The following is a 17,111-nucleotide window of genomic DNA, read 5'->3' as shown; positions in this document are numbered from 1 at the left end:
CGGGGGCTGCTCCCGGCACTTCGCGGGGATGTCGCCAAACACCCTGCGGTTCGCAGGAAGGCCCCACAACGAAGAAGGATCAGGCCCAGCGTTGGAGTCGCGCTGGGCGGGAAGCCTGCCCTTAAGCGTGTTGTCCCCGCCCCCAGCTGTCCCCTGTGACCCCACGTCAGGGTTTCACCTTCAGTACCGCCCGCCCCAGCTCTGGGCTCTACCCCTGCGGAGCATTCAGCCCTCAGAGCGCCCGGCGCAGGGGTCGCTGCAGCCTGCCGTGTGAGTGTGTGTGTGTGTGTGTGTGTGTGTGTGTGTGTGTGTGTGTGTGTGCGCGCGCGCGCGCTGGGCCAGGGGGCAGGGAGGGCCTTGGCCCTGACTGCACACTAGAACCAACCCGGGAATCTAATCCGTGCCCAGCACTCCGCCGGCTCCAGCTTGACTGACTTGGAATCTCTGCAGCATGAGCTTGGCCTGAGATCGTGTTTAAAGTTCTCCAGGTGGTTCCATTGCATGTCCAGGGCGGAGAAGGGCTGCCCCGGGGCACTCACGGGCCACCTGTGGCCTTGAGGAAGTTATTAAACCTCTTTGGGCTTCAGCTTCCTCATCATTTTTGTGGGAATTCCCTCCACAGGGAGGTCCGAGTCCCCATTGTTGGCCAGACGCTGGGGCAGGCCCTGGAGGCTCGGGTACAGGAGATGGGACGGCCCAGGTCTGGAGAGGCGGCCGGCGCCTGTCATCACTGCTGTGCACGGGCCGCCGCCGCCTGCCCGCCCTGACGCCCAGGCTGGACAGGAGGGTCGGACGATGGAAGGTTCCAGGATGCCAGGGCTCCACACAGATGGAGGCTGTCATTGGCGCCATGGTGACTGTAACCCGTCGTAGGTCAGCCTGGAAATGAGGCCAGAAAAGATAGTAGGAGCTGGTCTCATTTCCGAGCTGGCGACTGCTACTGTGGCTTGATAGCTACTGTTTAAATCCCAAGCGTTTGAGGGATTCAAAGTGTATTTTACTCAAATGTTGAATGACTACAACCCAAGGTATTATTTCCGGGGCACATTCTGAATCAGGCTTTTCATCTCGCGCTGTAGGTGGCTGAGTTCGTACGGTCTCTGCTGGGCTGCGAAGAGCATGCCAAGTGCTTCAAGAAAGAGGTAGGAAATGGAAAAATTACATGTGTTTCTCTACGACTAGGCCCGGAAGTGCTTTGTCTCCGTTTACTTAAGTGTAAGTAAGGGCAGCTTGGGGGAGGCAAGAGAAAGAGGTCCAGGCAGGAGGGGGCCCAGCGGGGCAGCCTCTGTCTGGGTCGCTGACGTGAGCTGTGCTTTGTCGCTGGAGTCTGCAGCCTCATCTCTGCAGCCGCTTGTGAAAGGGACTCTTGGGACACGTCACTCGGTTAATACCTGCATTGTGACTGCAGCCACACTGGGGCAGAGGGGACCTGCCATGGGCCTGCACCCAGGAAGGCAGGGGCTTGTCTGCTCCAAAGTGCAATTAGGACCGTCCTATCTGTCCTTGCCCTGCCCCTACTCAGGGGGACACGGAGAAACCACACAATCCTTGAAATTGTAGGTTTCCTCATCTGCCTCCGGGGTTGCTGGTGGGATCAGCACAGAGAAGGGTTGGTAAAGCTCCGTAAACTCTTACTGTTGCCATTGTAACCATCACTGCTTTACTGTTAGGACTACTGGCCACTTGGACCGCGAGTCCTGCCGGAAGTTCTGAAGGTTGGGGCATGGCCGTAGGGTGGTCTCTCCACCGCTGTGGGAACGTGCTCGTTACCCCACGGGAAGGGTGTTCCACTCTCTAGGTGGACGGTTCTGCATTAGACAACATATTAGACGTGGAAGCTTTTAAAACTCTCAACACCCCACGTGGGGTCCCCAGGGATCCCTCCTTCCTCAGGGAGACACTGACACCATGGTTTGTATTGTTAACTGAAAAGGGTTAGAACCACAGGGCTGGGTTCATGGAAGGGTGTCACCCTAGCAAACTTCATTCTGTCCTCTTGGTTCTGGAACCTGGACTCCTTCTGAGCCCATCTGTGAAAACAGGCAGCGTTGACTGTGGGACAGGCCACAGTCGCCGGGACTCAACTCTGAGACCACCCTGGGGCTTCTAGAAACCGGAAAAACGGCCTGCTCGGTGGCACTGGCCATCACGTGACCTCAGGAAAGCCATGACATTTCAGACCACAGTCTGTTTTAAAAGTTAGTAAGTAAAGCATTCATTTTGAATGTACTTCTGCTTATAATGGTGTTTGTCATAGGAGTCATTTTAAATACAGGAAGGTTAAAAGGAGAAAACAAAAACCAAACCAAATCACTGGCCGAAACCCCTTCACATTTGGTATAAAGACTTCAAGTATTTTAACTCTGTGTATGTTTACAGCGATCGTGCACATTTAATTTTACAAATTAAAACAGATCTTTCTGTATCATCAGATCATGTTTCGTTGCTTAACAATCCATGAAGAATTTCCCAAATCATTAACTATTTCATTGTAACATGAATTTTGGTGACTGCCTGGTCCCTCATCCTAGGTGGCCCTGTAACTTATTTCCTTGTGCTGTTTCTGGCATGCCCGTTTGTTTGCAGTGTTGCACTGTTATAAATGACACCACCGCGTCCTCGTTGCTCATTGGTCTCATGGGAAACATTCCCGGAGATTCACTTGGTAGATGAAAGTGGGTTATTGTTAAGGCCCTTTATACAAATTCAGTCCAAAATTTTTAAAATGTAACAATAGAAATTCAGCCTAGGGACAGTTCATGTACACTGAATTCACATTTAACAGAATGAACCCCTCTTTAGTTCAACTTAGCTTCAGCATTCTGGGGAAAACAGAATTGACGGTGGTCGGACTAAGATGCCGTCGTGGTCTGCGGTCCCCAAGCTCTGGTAGGCCACTGCGTCCCCGTCACACAGCTCAGCACCCAGGGGCCCCTGGAGGGCAACCAGACTTTAACAGCAGGATATGTTTATTTGTGCTGATTTATTGATCTACAGCAGGTTGATGGCAAAGCCTTCCTGCTCCTGACACAGAAGGACATCGTCCAGGTGATGAAGATCAAACTGGGTCCAGCCCTGAAGATTTATAACTCCATCCTCATGTTCAGGAGCTCCCAGGACCTCGCCAGGGAAGGTGCTGTCTCGGGCCAGGAAGGCAGGGGGAAACTCTGCACCTGATGGGCTGCGGCCACCACGCCTTGTTCTCTCAGCAGCCACATGAACTTGATTTCGGTGTCCCCGTGGTCATGTCCAGGTTTGATCTGGACCTTGTATAGTGGCTGCGGTTTTTATGTTTGGAGGGTTTGGCGGCTGGTCCAGCACCAGTGACGCAGAGGCCCAGGCACATGCAGGCTTCTGACTGACTGCCCTCATCTCGGCTCTGACATGCTGCAATGACCAGACCAGAGAAGCCCACACACACGCCTTTATCCTTCTCCCTCGCCCTGGAGGAGGTCACTTTCCATTTGCAAGGATGCAACTCTCCAGTGGTAGAATATCAGGAAAACGGTTTTCACACACACATTGTTCTGTTTTCACCAGAACGGCTTCTGAGCTGGGCTGCGATTTGCCCTCCAGGTGCAGTGAGTCTAAGAGATAGAGGCCTGGTGCTTTAAACAGACTTCTGTGAGATTTGTGTACTTTACTCAGGAAAGCGTGGATCGTTAAAAAAAAATTAGTAATAAGCACATGTTTTCATGATCCATTAATTCTCCTTTGTGTTCCACAAACCATTTCTCAGTTGTGCTGCCAGGGTCTCCCGAGTGTGCCCAGCCAGCCGGGCACCTGGCAGAAGCTGGCAGGACTCTCCTGAGGGTCCTGAGGACCCTCCACCTGCAGTGTCCCCGCAGGGACCCGTGTCCTCACACAGACACACACCTCCCCCGCCACCCCCCGACGTCTTCACAGCTTCCGCTCTGAGGGTCGCCTCAGGGGGGCTGACTTGTCCTGCAGGCTGTCTGCGTGTGTGCCACGAGGAGCCGTGTTACACGGGGGCCCTGCCTGGGTACATCTTTACAAAGACACTCCATTAAAGGGAAGATTTCTAAAGTGGGGAGCTGGGTGTCTATTATATGTTCAAACAATTCTTATTTGTTATCAGCCCTTATTTGTTTTGTATAAGTGACTACATTTGAGGCTGAAGTTACGTGGAGTCAGCCCCACAGTATGGGAGCTCCATCTTTTTGGTTGGTTTTTTTTGGGGGCAGGGGTTGTGTTTTTTTTTTGCAGGTGGGAGAGAAAAGAAATACATAAAAGAGAGTCAGACCTACAGTACCTATTTGCTTCAATTAAGAATCTTTTACGGTTTAAGAAAGTTGCTTGGAGCGTTTATCAAACTTCAAGTCACCGAAGGGAAAAAAGAATTCTTCTCTAAGAGGTGTACTTATATTTCATTCTTTACATCCTCACCTTAACTAAATGGAATTTTAATGTATTACTGGTTGATGTGCATTTTTCTTTCTGTGATGTTTTATTTGTTGTTTGGGTTGTTTTTGTTTTTTTTTTTTGACTGCCACGTACAGTTAAAATTCCTGCTTCTGCTATGTTAAAATTTTAATATATTTTAAATGATAATAAACAGATAAAATAAGACCTCCACCTCACTGTTTTTATGAATACGTTGTAATAGCCTGGAGGCTGTCTTCCCAGCTGGGAAGGAACGGAGGCAGTGGCCCTGCACCCGTCGGCCAGCAGAGAAATCGGCCGCTTCTGAACACTTCTGGGGTATGTTTTCTCAGGGAAGTAAATTTAGGTGTTAATGATTTGAGTGTTTAAGTCTGAGTTTTTCTTTAATTAAACAGAACCTCAGAACTGCTCATTTATGTAGGCTCCATGGAAGACATGAGATTTGTGGTTTGTATATTTAATACATGTCATTTTAAGAGAAGGATCTAGAACAGGACAGATAATTCCAAGCCAGATTAGGGTTGAACTGTTGTGTCCCTAGAAGACGGAATGATCTGACAGAAAGAGCTTGATCCAGCAGTGTAGCCACCTGCTGCAGCACATTCCCACTTTGTTATCCAAGTGCCTCGACCTTGACATTCAAATGGCCCCGCCTATGTGAGCAGTACCATCACCAGGGCAGCTGCCTGAGCCAGGAGACTAGAATCCTCTGACTCTTTGTCAACTTCCGGGCTGTAATTCTTCTTCTACCAACACGGCATCACTGGACGTGGACATGGGCAGCGAGGTGTGCCGTCGGCACCCAGCACTGGGGCTCTCACGCACCCCCCTTCCCCTCAAGCACAGCTCCGTTCTCTCTCGTCTCACACACACACATAGTCTGGGCTGGACCAAGACTGAACCCCCTCCTCTTCTCCACACTCACCCTTCTTTTGGGCCTCCCCTTTTGCATCTGCTGACCCCTCTGCTGAGGTGTCCCCTCCCCCGTCCTCCAGAGTCTTCCTTAACGCCTTGGCTCCTGGGTTCCCGCAGCAGCCGTGCCTCCCATCCTATGCTCCTCAGTCTTTATCGTTATTACTTGCTTGTCCCTCCCCGCTAGTCTAGGGTCTGTGAGGACCAAGACTGTGGCCTCTTCCTCTTCACTTCTTCCTGGCATCTGGCATAGTATTTGGCACGTAATTGGCACACAGCAAGTCATTTGTTGCATCAATGAACGAAGCAAACCAATCAAACTCAAATCTAGATTCCAGCTCTGTGACTTCCTAAATACTTGTAACGTCTCCATAAAATGAGAAAATAATACCTACCCCCGAGGGTTTTTTTTAATTTGATTTTGAGGACGTGTGCATGTGTGACTGCAGCTGACACAGCACACAAACAAGGTGCCTGACACCTGACAGTAGCCACTAAACAGGGGTCAGGAAAGTAACAGCAACAGCGAACCATTGTTTAATAATCTTGTAGGAATCTCCCGCGTACAGATTCAAATTTGCATCAAGCCTGACCCTGAGGGGCCCACTCTTCTTAGTGTGGCTACGTGTTAGGGGCCCCGGAGCACGTGGGGCGGACCCTGGGATGCTCCAGAGGGCCCTTGATCGTCCTGGACTCACGTCTACCACACCCAGAAGCAGCTCCAGCCAGCTCCCTCCCCGCTCCCCATGCTCTCCAGAAAGGCTTGGATCATTAGGAGTTGGCATCCTTCGCTCTGCCAGGAGGACCCCCGCCACGCTCAGCAGTCAGGAAGCATCCAGAAATGCCCAGATGGTGTGAAGGCCTCCACTGCCCCCTGGGTACCAGCCTCAGCCCTTACTCCCCGTTTCTTTTCCTGAGTCCCACCCGGAACATGAGTGAGTCAGGGACAAAGGGAAAAAATGCCATCAGGCCATCAAGAGATACAACTCCTAGGATATTAGAAAGAGTTCCCCCAAAGGACCATTCATACAACACTATCATGATGCTGGAAATTAGATCATTAGCAAGAATCCTAAGGGAGCTAGGACTTCTGCGACTATAGACTTTAAACGCCTGTAATTTCAGGTAATTTTTGCAAAAATAAATTTCTGTCACTTCCAACAACCTGCAGACATTCTATGAAAAATCTATCCTTAATCAGCTCTGAACCCCGCTTTCCTCCCTCTGTAATTAGATGCTAACCTTGTATAACCCACATCCTAAACAGATCGCAAGAGCGACAGTGCAGGAAATTGACTCCTTGTTAGCACAGGGCTCTAGCCTGTGACATCTTCCCCTGGCTGACTCTCAGACATCCGTGGGATTTCTTGGTTGAGTCTCTTTTGTCTATGGAATCTCCATCTGCCGAGGGAGGGCTGGAGGCAGGGAATTAAAGGGGAAGGTACTAGGGCTTTGGAGTCAAGCCCAGGCTTGAATCCTGAGTCCTATGTCTAACCAGGTGCCTGATCTGGAAGCACTTCTTAGCCACCCAGCAAATGACCAACTTGCCACGTTCACTCCTTCCTTTTGAAATAATTTTGATTGCATTACATTTTGCTCCATCCTTTTGAAGAATATTCAGTTTGTCTTTCCAACTCCCAGGGCATAAAAATATATTCCTGAATATGAAGTGTTCCTGTGAATACATTCTTAATATTCAAGAATATATTTGTCATGAATATATTTTCTTATAAATAAATTCTTCTTAAAAAATGTATTCTGCTTATAAATATATTCATGAAGGATCTATTTGTTAATAGATTTTTGAATATTCAGAATCTTTATAAATATATTCTTCCTATGAATAAACATATTAGTGAATAATATATTCACAAGAAGTCTTTCTTCAAAAATATATCCTTGTTATACTCTCTGTCTCCATCTCTCTCTGCCCTTCAGTTTCTAGCTGCGGCAGGGAGCTGGCACAGGCCAACTCCTTAAAATGCTGCTGGGGGCTTCCCTGGTGGCGCAGTGGTTAAGAATCCACCTGCCAGTGCAGGGGACATGGGTTCGAGCCCTGGTCTGGGAAGATCCCACATGCCGCGGAGGAACTAAACCCGCGAGCCACAACTACTGAGCCTGCGCTCTAGAGCCTGTGAGCCACAACTACTGAGCCTGCACCCTAGAGCCCACGAGCCACAACTACTGAGCCCGCAAGCCACAACTACTGAGCCCACGTGCCACAACTACTGAAGCGCACGCGCCTAGAGCCCGTGCTCTGCAATAAGAGAAGCCACCGCAATGAGAAGCCCCGCACACCGCAACGAAGAGTAGCCCCCGTTCGCCGCAACTAGAGAAAGCACGTGCTCAGCAACGAAGACCATGTCAGCCAAAAATAAATAAATAAAATTAATTAATTAAAAAAAAATGCTGCTGGGGAGACAGAATGAAAACTGGGTAAATATAATTCAAGAGTTAAACGACTAACCATTGGTGAGCCATTTAATGAACTGGTGATCACAACTTGATTTCTCAGTGAGATTTTCTGCTTCCACGTCTTTGCCCCATATATCCGTTTGGACAGATGATGGATGTTGAATCCAGTGATAATAAAACACAGCCTACCTGCCCCTGGATGGATATCTGGATGCCCGGGCTGAGGCTGAGAGGCACAGGGGAGTCCTTAAAGGCAGCAGTGAAGACTCAGTTCCTTAATGGTGAGCTCAGAGGGCTACAGGCATGTTGACAGCATGCACTGTCCCTCCCATGTGGCCTCAGAACCTTTAGGGGCAAAGCTGCGGTATCCACATCACTGTCTGCTGATGGTGGCCAAAGGAGTGGCAGGCACTGAGATGGAAGAAATTCAGGGAAGAGGGATATGGGGTAAAAAAAAAAAAACAAACAAAAAAAACACCATTAAAATGGGAATGGAAAGCCAAAGGTTGGAGAAATGAGACCGAGTTTAAAATATTGAGAGTTTTTCTCCAAATTGTTCTGTTTCATGGCAATCAGGCTTAGTTGTTTCGTGCAATTTTGCCTACAAGACAACACCCATCCATTTCCCCATTCACTTTGGTTTGAATTCAGATCGTGTTCCCTTTGATTGCAGAATCTAGGCATCAAGGCAAATCAATTCATGACATACACAAAGTGGTGAGAAATCCCAGGTTGAACCCAGAATGTTCCCACAATGGCTTTTTCACAATCCTTGAACTGCAACTGATAGCAATTGTGTTAAATATGCATGGGGACTGTTTGGAAATACAGGGCCAGTATTTTACTGTGGAATGCTGGGGGCTCAAAGGTCTTTTAGTAGGAAAAAAATATCAAGAACTACTGGCAAATATTAGCTCAGCTTCATTTTTTAAAAAATAAAGAAATAGAAAGTGTGTTTACAGGATTCATTTCCCTGAGATGCGTGAATTGCTTCACCACCTTGTTGTGAGAAGGGTCAGGTGTGAGTGACATGTGCTTCCACCAATGCAGTTGTTCATCCATAATCTGCACTTAGGACCCGCGTGAACACGGTGCTTCAGGCCCCAGCCAAGGTTTGGTTTTGTTTTGTTTTTTTCCAAGAAGAAGCAATTCGAGTATCATTTGACCCGGCCTCTCCAAAAGAGAGTCAAGCCAATCAAAAAATAGTTAACTAAAGGAAGATCACTCAGACAGGTTACTTGGTGTTGGTGATTGAATTTTTTTTTCATTTTTCAACCAGTTTGCAAAGTTTGCCTCTGGAACAGCCAGCTTACTTCTTTTGTTTCCTTTTCACTTTTTCCTTAAGAATAGATTTGTTTTTTATGAACCCTATCAGTTTGAAACTTGAGGTTGTCCTTCCTGGGTTTTCAGAGAGATTTACCCCCGTGCCTTTGAAAGTTAAGTAGAAGAGTAGAAGGAAATTATCCCAGACACACATCTATGTTGACTCAGAAAATTTTCTTCAAATGAATCAACAAATGCATCTGAACAGAGGTCCTTATCTTCGTCCATTGTGGAAATTATTACATTCATTCATTCAACACATATTCACTGAGAGCCCACTACATGCCAGGCGTTATGAACACTGGGAATATATCTGCAGACAATTAAATAAAAATCTCTCCTTTTGTGGAGCTTAAATTCAAGTGGGTGGAGACGGACAATAAACCATAAGCATAAAAATATGAATAGGAGGGAGGAAAAGGAGAAAAGTCTAGGGTCTCGTGTAGTGGAAATATGACCCAGCTGGTCCTCAGATCTCAAGGACACACCATCAGGTGGCACCGCTCTGTGGAGTCCCCTGGCACTCAGGTGCACGTAGGACTCACACAACACACACCTGTGCAGCCCCAGGCGTTGCTGCTACTCTTTCGAGGCCTTTCTTCTTGCTCTGCCATAGTAAACAGCAGAGAAGTCCTCATACCTTCCCACAGGACCTAGAACAATCTTCCACCAGAGGTACCGCCCACACACATTGCTGACTGACTGGGTCAAGGGTGGGAATATTATTTGGAGTGCCAGTTTGATGTTAGCAATTAAGTAATCTGTTACCTGGAAATTTCTGGACCTTTTCCCCTCCAGAAAATTGCTTAGGCAGCAATTAACAAGAAGTGATCAGAGATACTCGTAATGTGATTAAGTAAAATTGTCATCAGGCAGGTAATTTTAAATACAGCCATGCTTTAAATACAGACTCATTAATTTTAGCTCAGTGGTGTTCTAATATTTATTATGCATACAGAAGAATTTTAAATGTGAATATGTGTTCACATTGCTACGCTCCGTAGTCCTGCCACCCCCCGCAAAAAAAAAAATTATCCAACTAATAATTCCCTCCCAGAGGGAAGCTAAAGGTTAATAATGTGATTGTCGAGTGCAATGCTGAACTAAAAAGGAAAACATCTTGATGAAATGGGTCTGTTAAGAAGGTGGAAGGACTTGACCTTTTATGTGAGTCAACACAACGCTCCCAAAGGAGGTCCTAAGTCACAGCTGGTTTCAATGCCCCCATTTTTCAAATTAATCATTTGGGTGCATGTTAATTTGAAAACTGATTAGCCTTAGAGGATGTACAATTTTAGGAAAAGCAATACTTAGTTGGTTCATGCCAGGCAAGTTCTCTTAACCTGAAAAGTCTGTAACAGTGTGTAACAGTGATCTGAGTTGGAATCATGAACTTTCGGGGAAAAGACCAGTTTTTCCATGTCTGGGTAGCTGTCTGACACGGGAAGAGTTCTTTAGAACTTGTGAGTACTCTCTGCTGACTTGGGCTGCAGAAACTCATTTCACAATTCCGTCTACATTCTGTGCAGACAGAAGGAAATACCTTCAGGAGGAAACAATAAAGAAATAAAGAACTCACTGATTTCAAAACCTCAAGCTCAAAGTTCCGTACTCCATTTTTTACTGGTATTAAACTGGTAACAAGTATTTGCTTCCACAAATCTGTTTAGCCCCTATTTTCCATTTCTCTGGAGACAATAACTCATCACACACACCCATCCTCAGAAGCAACTTCACCGCTTTCTCGACTTCAATGAGGATCTAACAATAAAGTAATAGATGAATGGAACGTGACAGAACAGTTGGGTCATGTGACTACACTCTCCTTCATTATCCCATTTCCAAAACTCCCTAGTAAAGCAATTATCCAATCTGCTTCACAGGCTCATTCAGGAGCCCTTAGAAAAAAAGATGATGTCCTGTAGAATTCTCCACCCCATTCAGTGCTTGCCCAGAGGCTTACCCACACCCGGTGAATAGAATTTAATATTTAACAACCGGATGGTGTTGAAGAGGCATTTGAGAAATATTAAGTAAAGTAGAAATAAAGATGTACTTTTTCAGATATTGCTTCGATTATTCAAACTTCAGCTTAAGAAGTTAAAGAGCTAGTTCTCCAGTCCCTGTAAAATCATCTTTCATATACTTTTGAAGATCCTAATGAAATCACCCTTAGTCTTCTCTTTTCTGGATTAAATCCCCCTACTTTTAGTCTCTTCATCGATTAACTTTGAAATGTTCAAATGCCTCTGCTGCTAATTCTGCTTTTTTCTAATCTTCGTCCCTACGTACATTCACTGCTGTTTGCTTCATTAGAAAGCCCTTCCCTTCGTTGTCTCTGCATAGTCCTTGAGAAGCCGGCTGTTGTCACTCTGACCTATGGCCTGTTTCTGCTAAAAGTTAATGGTGCCATAGGGTGCCATTCACCCTCCTCCCTGTCAACTCTCAAAACAGTGTGACCTGTGGGGCACAAGGTGGAAACAGCCCAGAAAGCCATGGGGTCATGCAGCCATGAGATGAATCCCGGGACGAGCATGGGAGGCCTGCCATCCTGGAGGAGAATTCCCAGGGACGGTCATTTTGCTAATGGTTTGTAAAATGTTACACAAAACAAGCACCTAAGGAAGAGGCGTTAGGCAAATTAGAATCCAGTTTTCAGGCTTCAGGATGTCACCTGAGCACTTCTACTGTGTTTCCTATAGCTCCTGTCCCATGTGGCTAGCTCTTTGGTTTGCAGACTTTTCTATTTGGCCCATTGCATTTGGCTTCTGCCCAATCTGAATTTCTTTCTCATGGAGAATTGGTATGGCCTGGTTTAAGCAACTCTGATGCTTCCTCATATTCCCTGCAGCACTTTGCTCAGGGCTGAGACTGTGGTCACATAATATATTTCTCAGTTACATGAAGTTGGTTGTATAGAGGATTAGAACATTTGTATGAAGACCTCACTTTCTGAAGACATAAGTTGCTTTGAATAAAGCTAACCCATTTCGGCCAAATGCTGGTTCTATCTTCCATGAGTATTTATGTCCTGCCAATGGATCCAAGCCGTGATTGTGATAACATTGATGTGACCACGGTCAATGTGATCAGTGTGGCCCAATGCAAACCAAGCACCGTCCTCACTTGGATGAGTAAGTCAGCGAAGAGGGAAGTCCTGCCTTGGCCGGGAGAAGAGCAACAAGTTTATAAAAATAACTCTTGGAAAGACTAGGCAAAGCATTACCTAATAATTAATTTAATCACTCATTCTTTCATTCATTATACATTTTTTGAGCATCTAGTTAAGTCAGACACCGTGCTCATCACATAGGCACCAGTAATTACGTATGGTATTTTTGATCTTTGAACTGTAATAATGAATGATTGAATGACTGAATAAATGAACAAAAGTCAGAATTAGAATATAATTGTTAGACTGTGGAAAGCCTTTAATAGTTCACACCAACTCTGATAGAGTGTTTCAGAAGGTCTGAAATGTTTGACTCACATAAGGCAGTGGCCTTCTGAACTTTTTAAATTTCATCACACAGAAAGAGAGATGCTTTAGATCACAACCCAGTGCATAAACACACACACACACACACACACGTTTCTGTCAACTGTAGTTTTTTTAAATTGTTGGTCCGAACCCATTAAATTGGTCTCATGACCATGGGTTGTGACCACAGTTTGCAAAGCACCACCATGGGGGAACTACAGCAGTGACCCTCCCCCCGGCTGCACAGGAGTCACTGGGAGCTTTTTAACAACAATCAGATGCCTGGGCCCCATCCCAGACCAACTGAATCCGAATCTGGAGGTGAGGTCTGAGCCTTGGCGTCGTGTTAAAGCTCCCTCTGTGATTCTAATGAGCAGCGGGGGTTAGCGTCACCGCTCTACATCATGGGAAATGTTCTTTTAAAATAAACAACTAGGGACTTCCCTGGTGGCGCAGTGGTTAAGAATCCGCCTGCCAATGCAGGGGACACGAGTTCGATCCCTGATCCGGGAAGATCCCACATGCCGCGGAGCAACTAAGCCCGTGCACCACAACTACTGAGCCTGAGCTCTAGAGCCTGTGAGCCACAACTACTGAAGCCCACGCACCTGGAGCCCATGCTCCGCAACGAGATGCCACCACAATGAGAAGCCCGCTCACCGCAACGAAGAGTACACCCTGCTCGCCGCAAATAAACAAAGCCCACGCACATCAATGAAGACCCAACGTGACCAAAAATAAATAAATAAAAATAAATAAATAAATAAATAAGTAAACAACTACCGTATTAATCATATCAGTAGTATGTGAACATACTGAAAAGTTCAATAGTATAGATGGTTATGAAATAAAAACTAAGACTGGATCAATTCCTTACCCCTCACTTCCACTGTCTGGAGTTAAACATTATTAACAGCTTCTTCCCCAAAACTCTTGTTGCAGATACGGGAATCTATATAGTTTCCACAAGTTTACATTTCCAGATAACTTTAATAATAGGTTGCCAAATTATAAAAGTCACTGTTGGTATTTTGATGAGGATTACACTGGATTTATGGATTAATTTAGGGTAAACTGATGTGTTTACAGTATTAAGAATACAATAGATCTTTTCATTTATTCAATTATATTTTTATGTCCTTCAAGAAAGTATTACAGTTGTAACCTACACATTTCTTATTAAGTTTATACCTAGGTGTTCTTTTTTTTTACACTCATAAATGAGATAGTTTGCCTCATTATATGTCATTGCTAAATACTGCTTGTTTATCGAAATGCTACTGAATGTGGATATTAATTTTGAAACCAGTCCACCTAACTGAATTATCATCTGTTGCTAATAGAATTTCCCCCAATTGATCCTTTTGCATTTTCTGTGTAAACACATTGTCTGAAAATAGTAATAATGTTGTACCTTCAGTTGAAATATTGATGCCTCATATTTTTCTCATATCTAATTATATTGATCAGTACTTTCAAAATAAGTTTTAATTTGAGATGATTCCAGAAAGTAACATCTATTATTATAATAATAATCTATAATAATAATAATAATCTATATATGATGATCTATTATTATAACAACTTATAGCTAAGAATTATATACACTATATATAGGCATGTTAAGACTGAGGAAAAATATATAAAACTTGGTAAAATAACTTTCAATAATTTTTTTACATTTTTCTTTAAGAGTTTGTCAACTTTAAAGAAAAATATCATTCCTCCGTATTTGTTATTATCACAGTTGAGATTTTATCATGGATATTCATAATAGATTTGACCACTTTTTTTTTTTTTACTATCATTGTCAGGTTTGGTTTAAGTGTGTTGCAACTTTATAAAAATAATTTAGGAGCTTTTACTCTTTTTTTAGAGTTTGGAATCATTTAAATAGAGGTTAAATAGAGTTTGGAATCATTTAAATCATTTAAATAGAGTTTAAATTACCATTTAAATAGAGTTTGGAATCATTTAAATAGAGTTTAAATTATCCCTTGAACGCATTTCATATAATTCACCTGAAACCATTTTATCTTGATGCTTTTTTGGCCTTTGACAAGTTCCTCATGTTTCTCCATAGTAATTTATCTATTTAAGTAGAGCTACCAGATAAAATGCAGGACCTCCAGTTAAATTTGAATTTCAGTAAAAAGCCAATAATTTTTTAGGATAAGTATGTCTTGCACGAGACATGTTAAAAAATTCTTATTTATCTGAAATTCAAATTTAACTGGGGGTCCTATCTTTCTATTTGCTAAGTCTGGTCACCCTAGTTACAGATTCTCTTGGGGTGTGAACTTCGGTAATAAATATTTTCCTAAAAAATTGTATTTTTCATTTAGGTTTTCAGAGGGGTCAACCTAGCTTTGAGCAAGACTGCAAGCGGTCTCTTGCAGTATTTCCTCATTTATAATTTTGCGTTTTCTCCCATTTTCTGTTTTGGCCCAGTTTGTCGTTTATCTATTTTATTGGTCAAAGGAAAAGCCTCTCTTGGAATCATTTTGTTTTGCTTTTCTCATCGGTAAATTAGGACTGTTTCTGTTAATGTCTCTCCATCCCTTCCGGGTCCACTCTCTGGGGTAATTGTGCTTCTCCTTGACTGGGAGAGATGCAGGCTGCACCAGAAGTGGGGGAGTTCCCAGCGAGCAGTTGAATCCGTGTGGGGAGAGTGGAAAATGGGAAGAGAAGGGGCTCAGGAACAGGCCTGAAGGGGCTCCCACATTCCCAGACCTGGCAGAGAGGAACAAGTTCATTAGGAAGCCTGAGAAGTAGCAGGCAAGTCAGGCAGGAGCCAGGAGAACATCGAACCTCAGCCCCCGCAAGTCTCAGCTTATCCGTTCATGAAATGGGCAGAATACCACCTGCCTCACAGTCCTGACGATGCAGACGAAACCCCACACAAAGCAGGGGCCAGTGAGACTCCTGACCCCAAGGCGGCCCACGGCAGGATGAGGGCTGCTGCGGCCCTGGTCCAAGCCCATCCTGTGTTCTGTCCTCACTCTCTGGGTGGGCCCCGTGCCTGCCTGTGGCGTCAGGGGCTCTCTGATGGGCCCTGCATTTACTTAACCCTCCAGCCTTGCGTCACAAGGGTCACAAGGACCCGCCACCCTGAACCTTAGAGCTGCCACTGCTGCAGGTGACACCCCGCCCTTGCCATCCGCTCAGGTCTCCAGATCCTGGTTTCCCTAGGGCTCATTTTCCTCTGCCGTCCTCTCTTCTCTCCTCAAGGCTGCCCTTCTTCTTTGGTCTTTTGATTCAGGACCCGGACCAGGATCCTGGCCCCAGAGCCCCAGGCTGGCCTCGATGTGCCGCCTTCTGGGCTACACTGAGCCTGGACCACAGCCTCCCGTGTCCATCCAACACGCTCCAGGGCTTTCACTCATTGGAGTCTGAACAGGCCGCATGGGCGTCTTCAGAATCCTGGAAGAAATGACTGATCCCACCCTGTGATTTGGGAGCTCAAGGAAGAGCTTCTAAGTGGAACTATTACCTACTCTGGGAGATCACTTACCTTTGTATTTTAACGTGGTCTTGACCTCATTCCTCTTTAAGAAAGTAGATGGCTACTCCCGCGGCAGAAAGAGGAAGCAATAAAGGGTCATCCCGAATATCCAGAAACCACAGTTGCCACGTGAACGGCTGCTGTGGACGAGAGAATTGGTCCTCAGGGTCTAGACCACTGGCCTCTTTCCCCTTCCCCTCTTATGAGGGTGGTGCTGGTGGATGCTGCTTGCAGCTCGCTATGACGACGTTTCCCGGCGCCATCCAGGACCACAGCACGGACCACGTGCGGCTGTTTAAATTTAACTAGTTAAATTCAGAGTAAAGAACGCAGCTCCTGACACCTGAAACTACTATAATGCGCTATGTCAATTATGCCTCAAAACAACAACTCAGTTCCTCAGTCTCCGTAGCCACAGGGCTGGTGGCCACCGTGGGTTCAGCATGGATCCCAGAACACTTGCAGAGCTGCAGAAAGTTCTACTGGGCAGATTGCCCTGGGCCGTCAACTTGGCCACAGAGCCAAGAACTTTACACGGTCACCCTCGGAAAAGCAAAATCAGGCAAATTAACCCCCCGGGGCCTCATCTCCTTATTTCCAGGAATGACAGCAGTTCTCTGCTGCTGGAGATGGACAGCCTGAAGGTACCAATCCAGAAAACAGTCTTTTATGCAAAATATTTCCATGACAAAAGGAAGAAGTCATGTGGTGTCGTCCAGACCACAGTTTCAGGGTTCTTTTTATATTTTTAAAGAGAAAACAAAAGAGGCAATAATTCCTGTTTTCCATTCCATTCTGTTCCTTCAAGGTCCTTGAGCTGTGAGGCAGGTTTAAGAACAATACTCTTTTCTCTGTGTCCAGCCCACTTCCCAGCTCCCAGGATGGGAGGGAAGAACAGGCGGGAAAAAAAGGAGAAAGTCACTTTGTCCCTTACGAAACACTTGTTTAAAGTTACATGGCCCAAACGTCCACAGCAAGGCAGGGCTGGAGTGCACCGGCCGACGGGGTGAGGGTCCTCGAAGCTCAGGCCACGGGTGCAAAGGTGGAGGGAACCCAGCTCCCCCCTCCCCC

General features: G+C 45.7%; 1 protein-coding gene and 1 long non-coding RNA gene across 3 annotated transcripts in view; one reads left to right on the top strand and one right to left on the bottom strand.

The window, feature by feature from the left end:
- Nucleotides 1-5,115, top strand: part of L3MBTL4 (L3MBTL histone methyl-lysine binding protein 4) — a 311,741-nt gene extending 306,626 nt beyond the window's left edge. For both annotated transcript variants that reach the window (XM_082353571.1, XM_082353570.1), the window contains 2 exons: nucleotides 1,080-1,142; nucleotides 2,998-5,115. In XM_082353571.1, the coding sequence (XP_082209697.1) occupies nucleotides 1,080-1,142; nucleotides 2,998-3,177 (243 nt within the window). In that variant the 3' untranslated portion in view covers nucleotides 3,178-5,115. The remainder of the gene's footprint in view (nucleotides 1-1,079; nucleotides 1,143-2,997) is intronic.
- The window catches only part of LOC309610594, an 83,842-nt gene that overhangs the window by 17,457 nt on the left and 49,274 nt on the right, over nucleotides 1-17,111 (bottom strand). The window lies entirely within an intron of this gene.

Source organism: Balaenoptera borealis (genome assembly GCF_965194805.1).
Source record: "Balaenoptera borealis genome assembly, chromosome: 14".
Taxonomy (NCBI): domain Eukaryota; kingdom Metazoa; phylum Chordata; class Mammalia; order Artiodactyla; family Balaenopteridae; genus Balaenoptera; species Balaenoptera borealis.
This window is presented reverse-complemented; position numbering and strand designations above follow the sequence as displayed.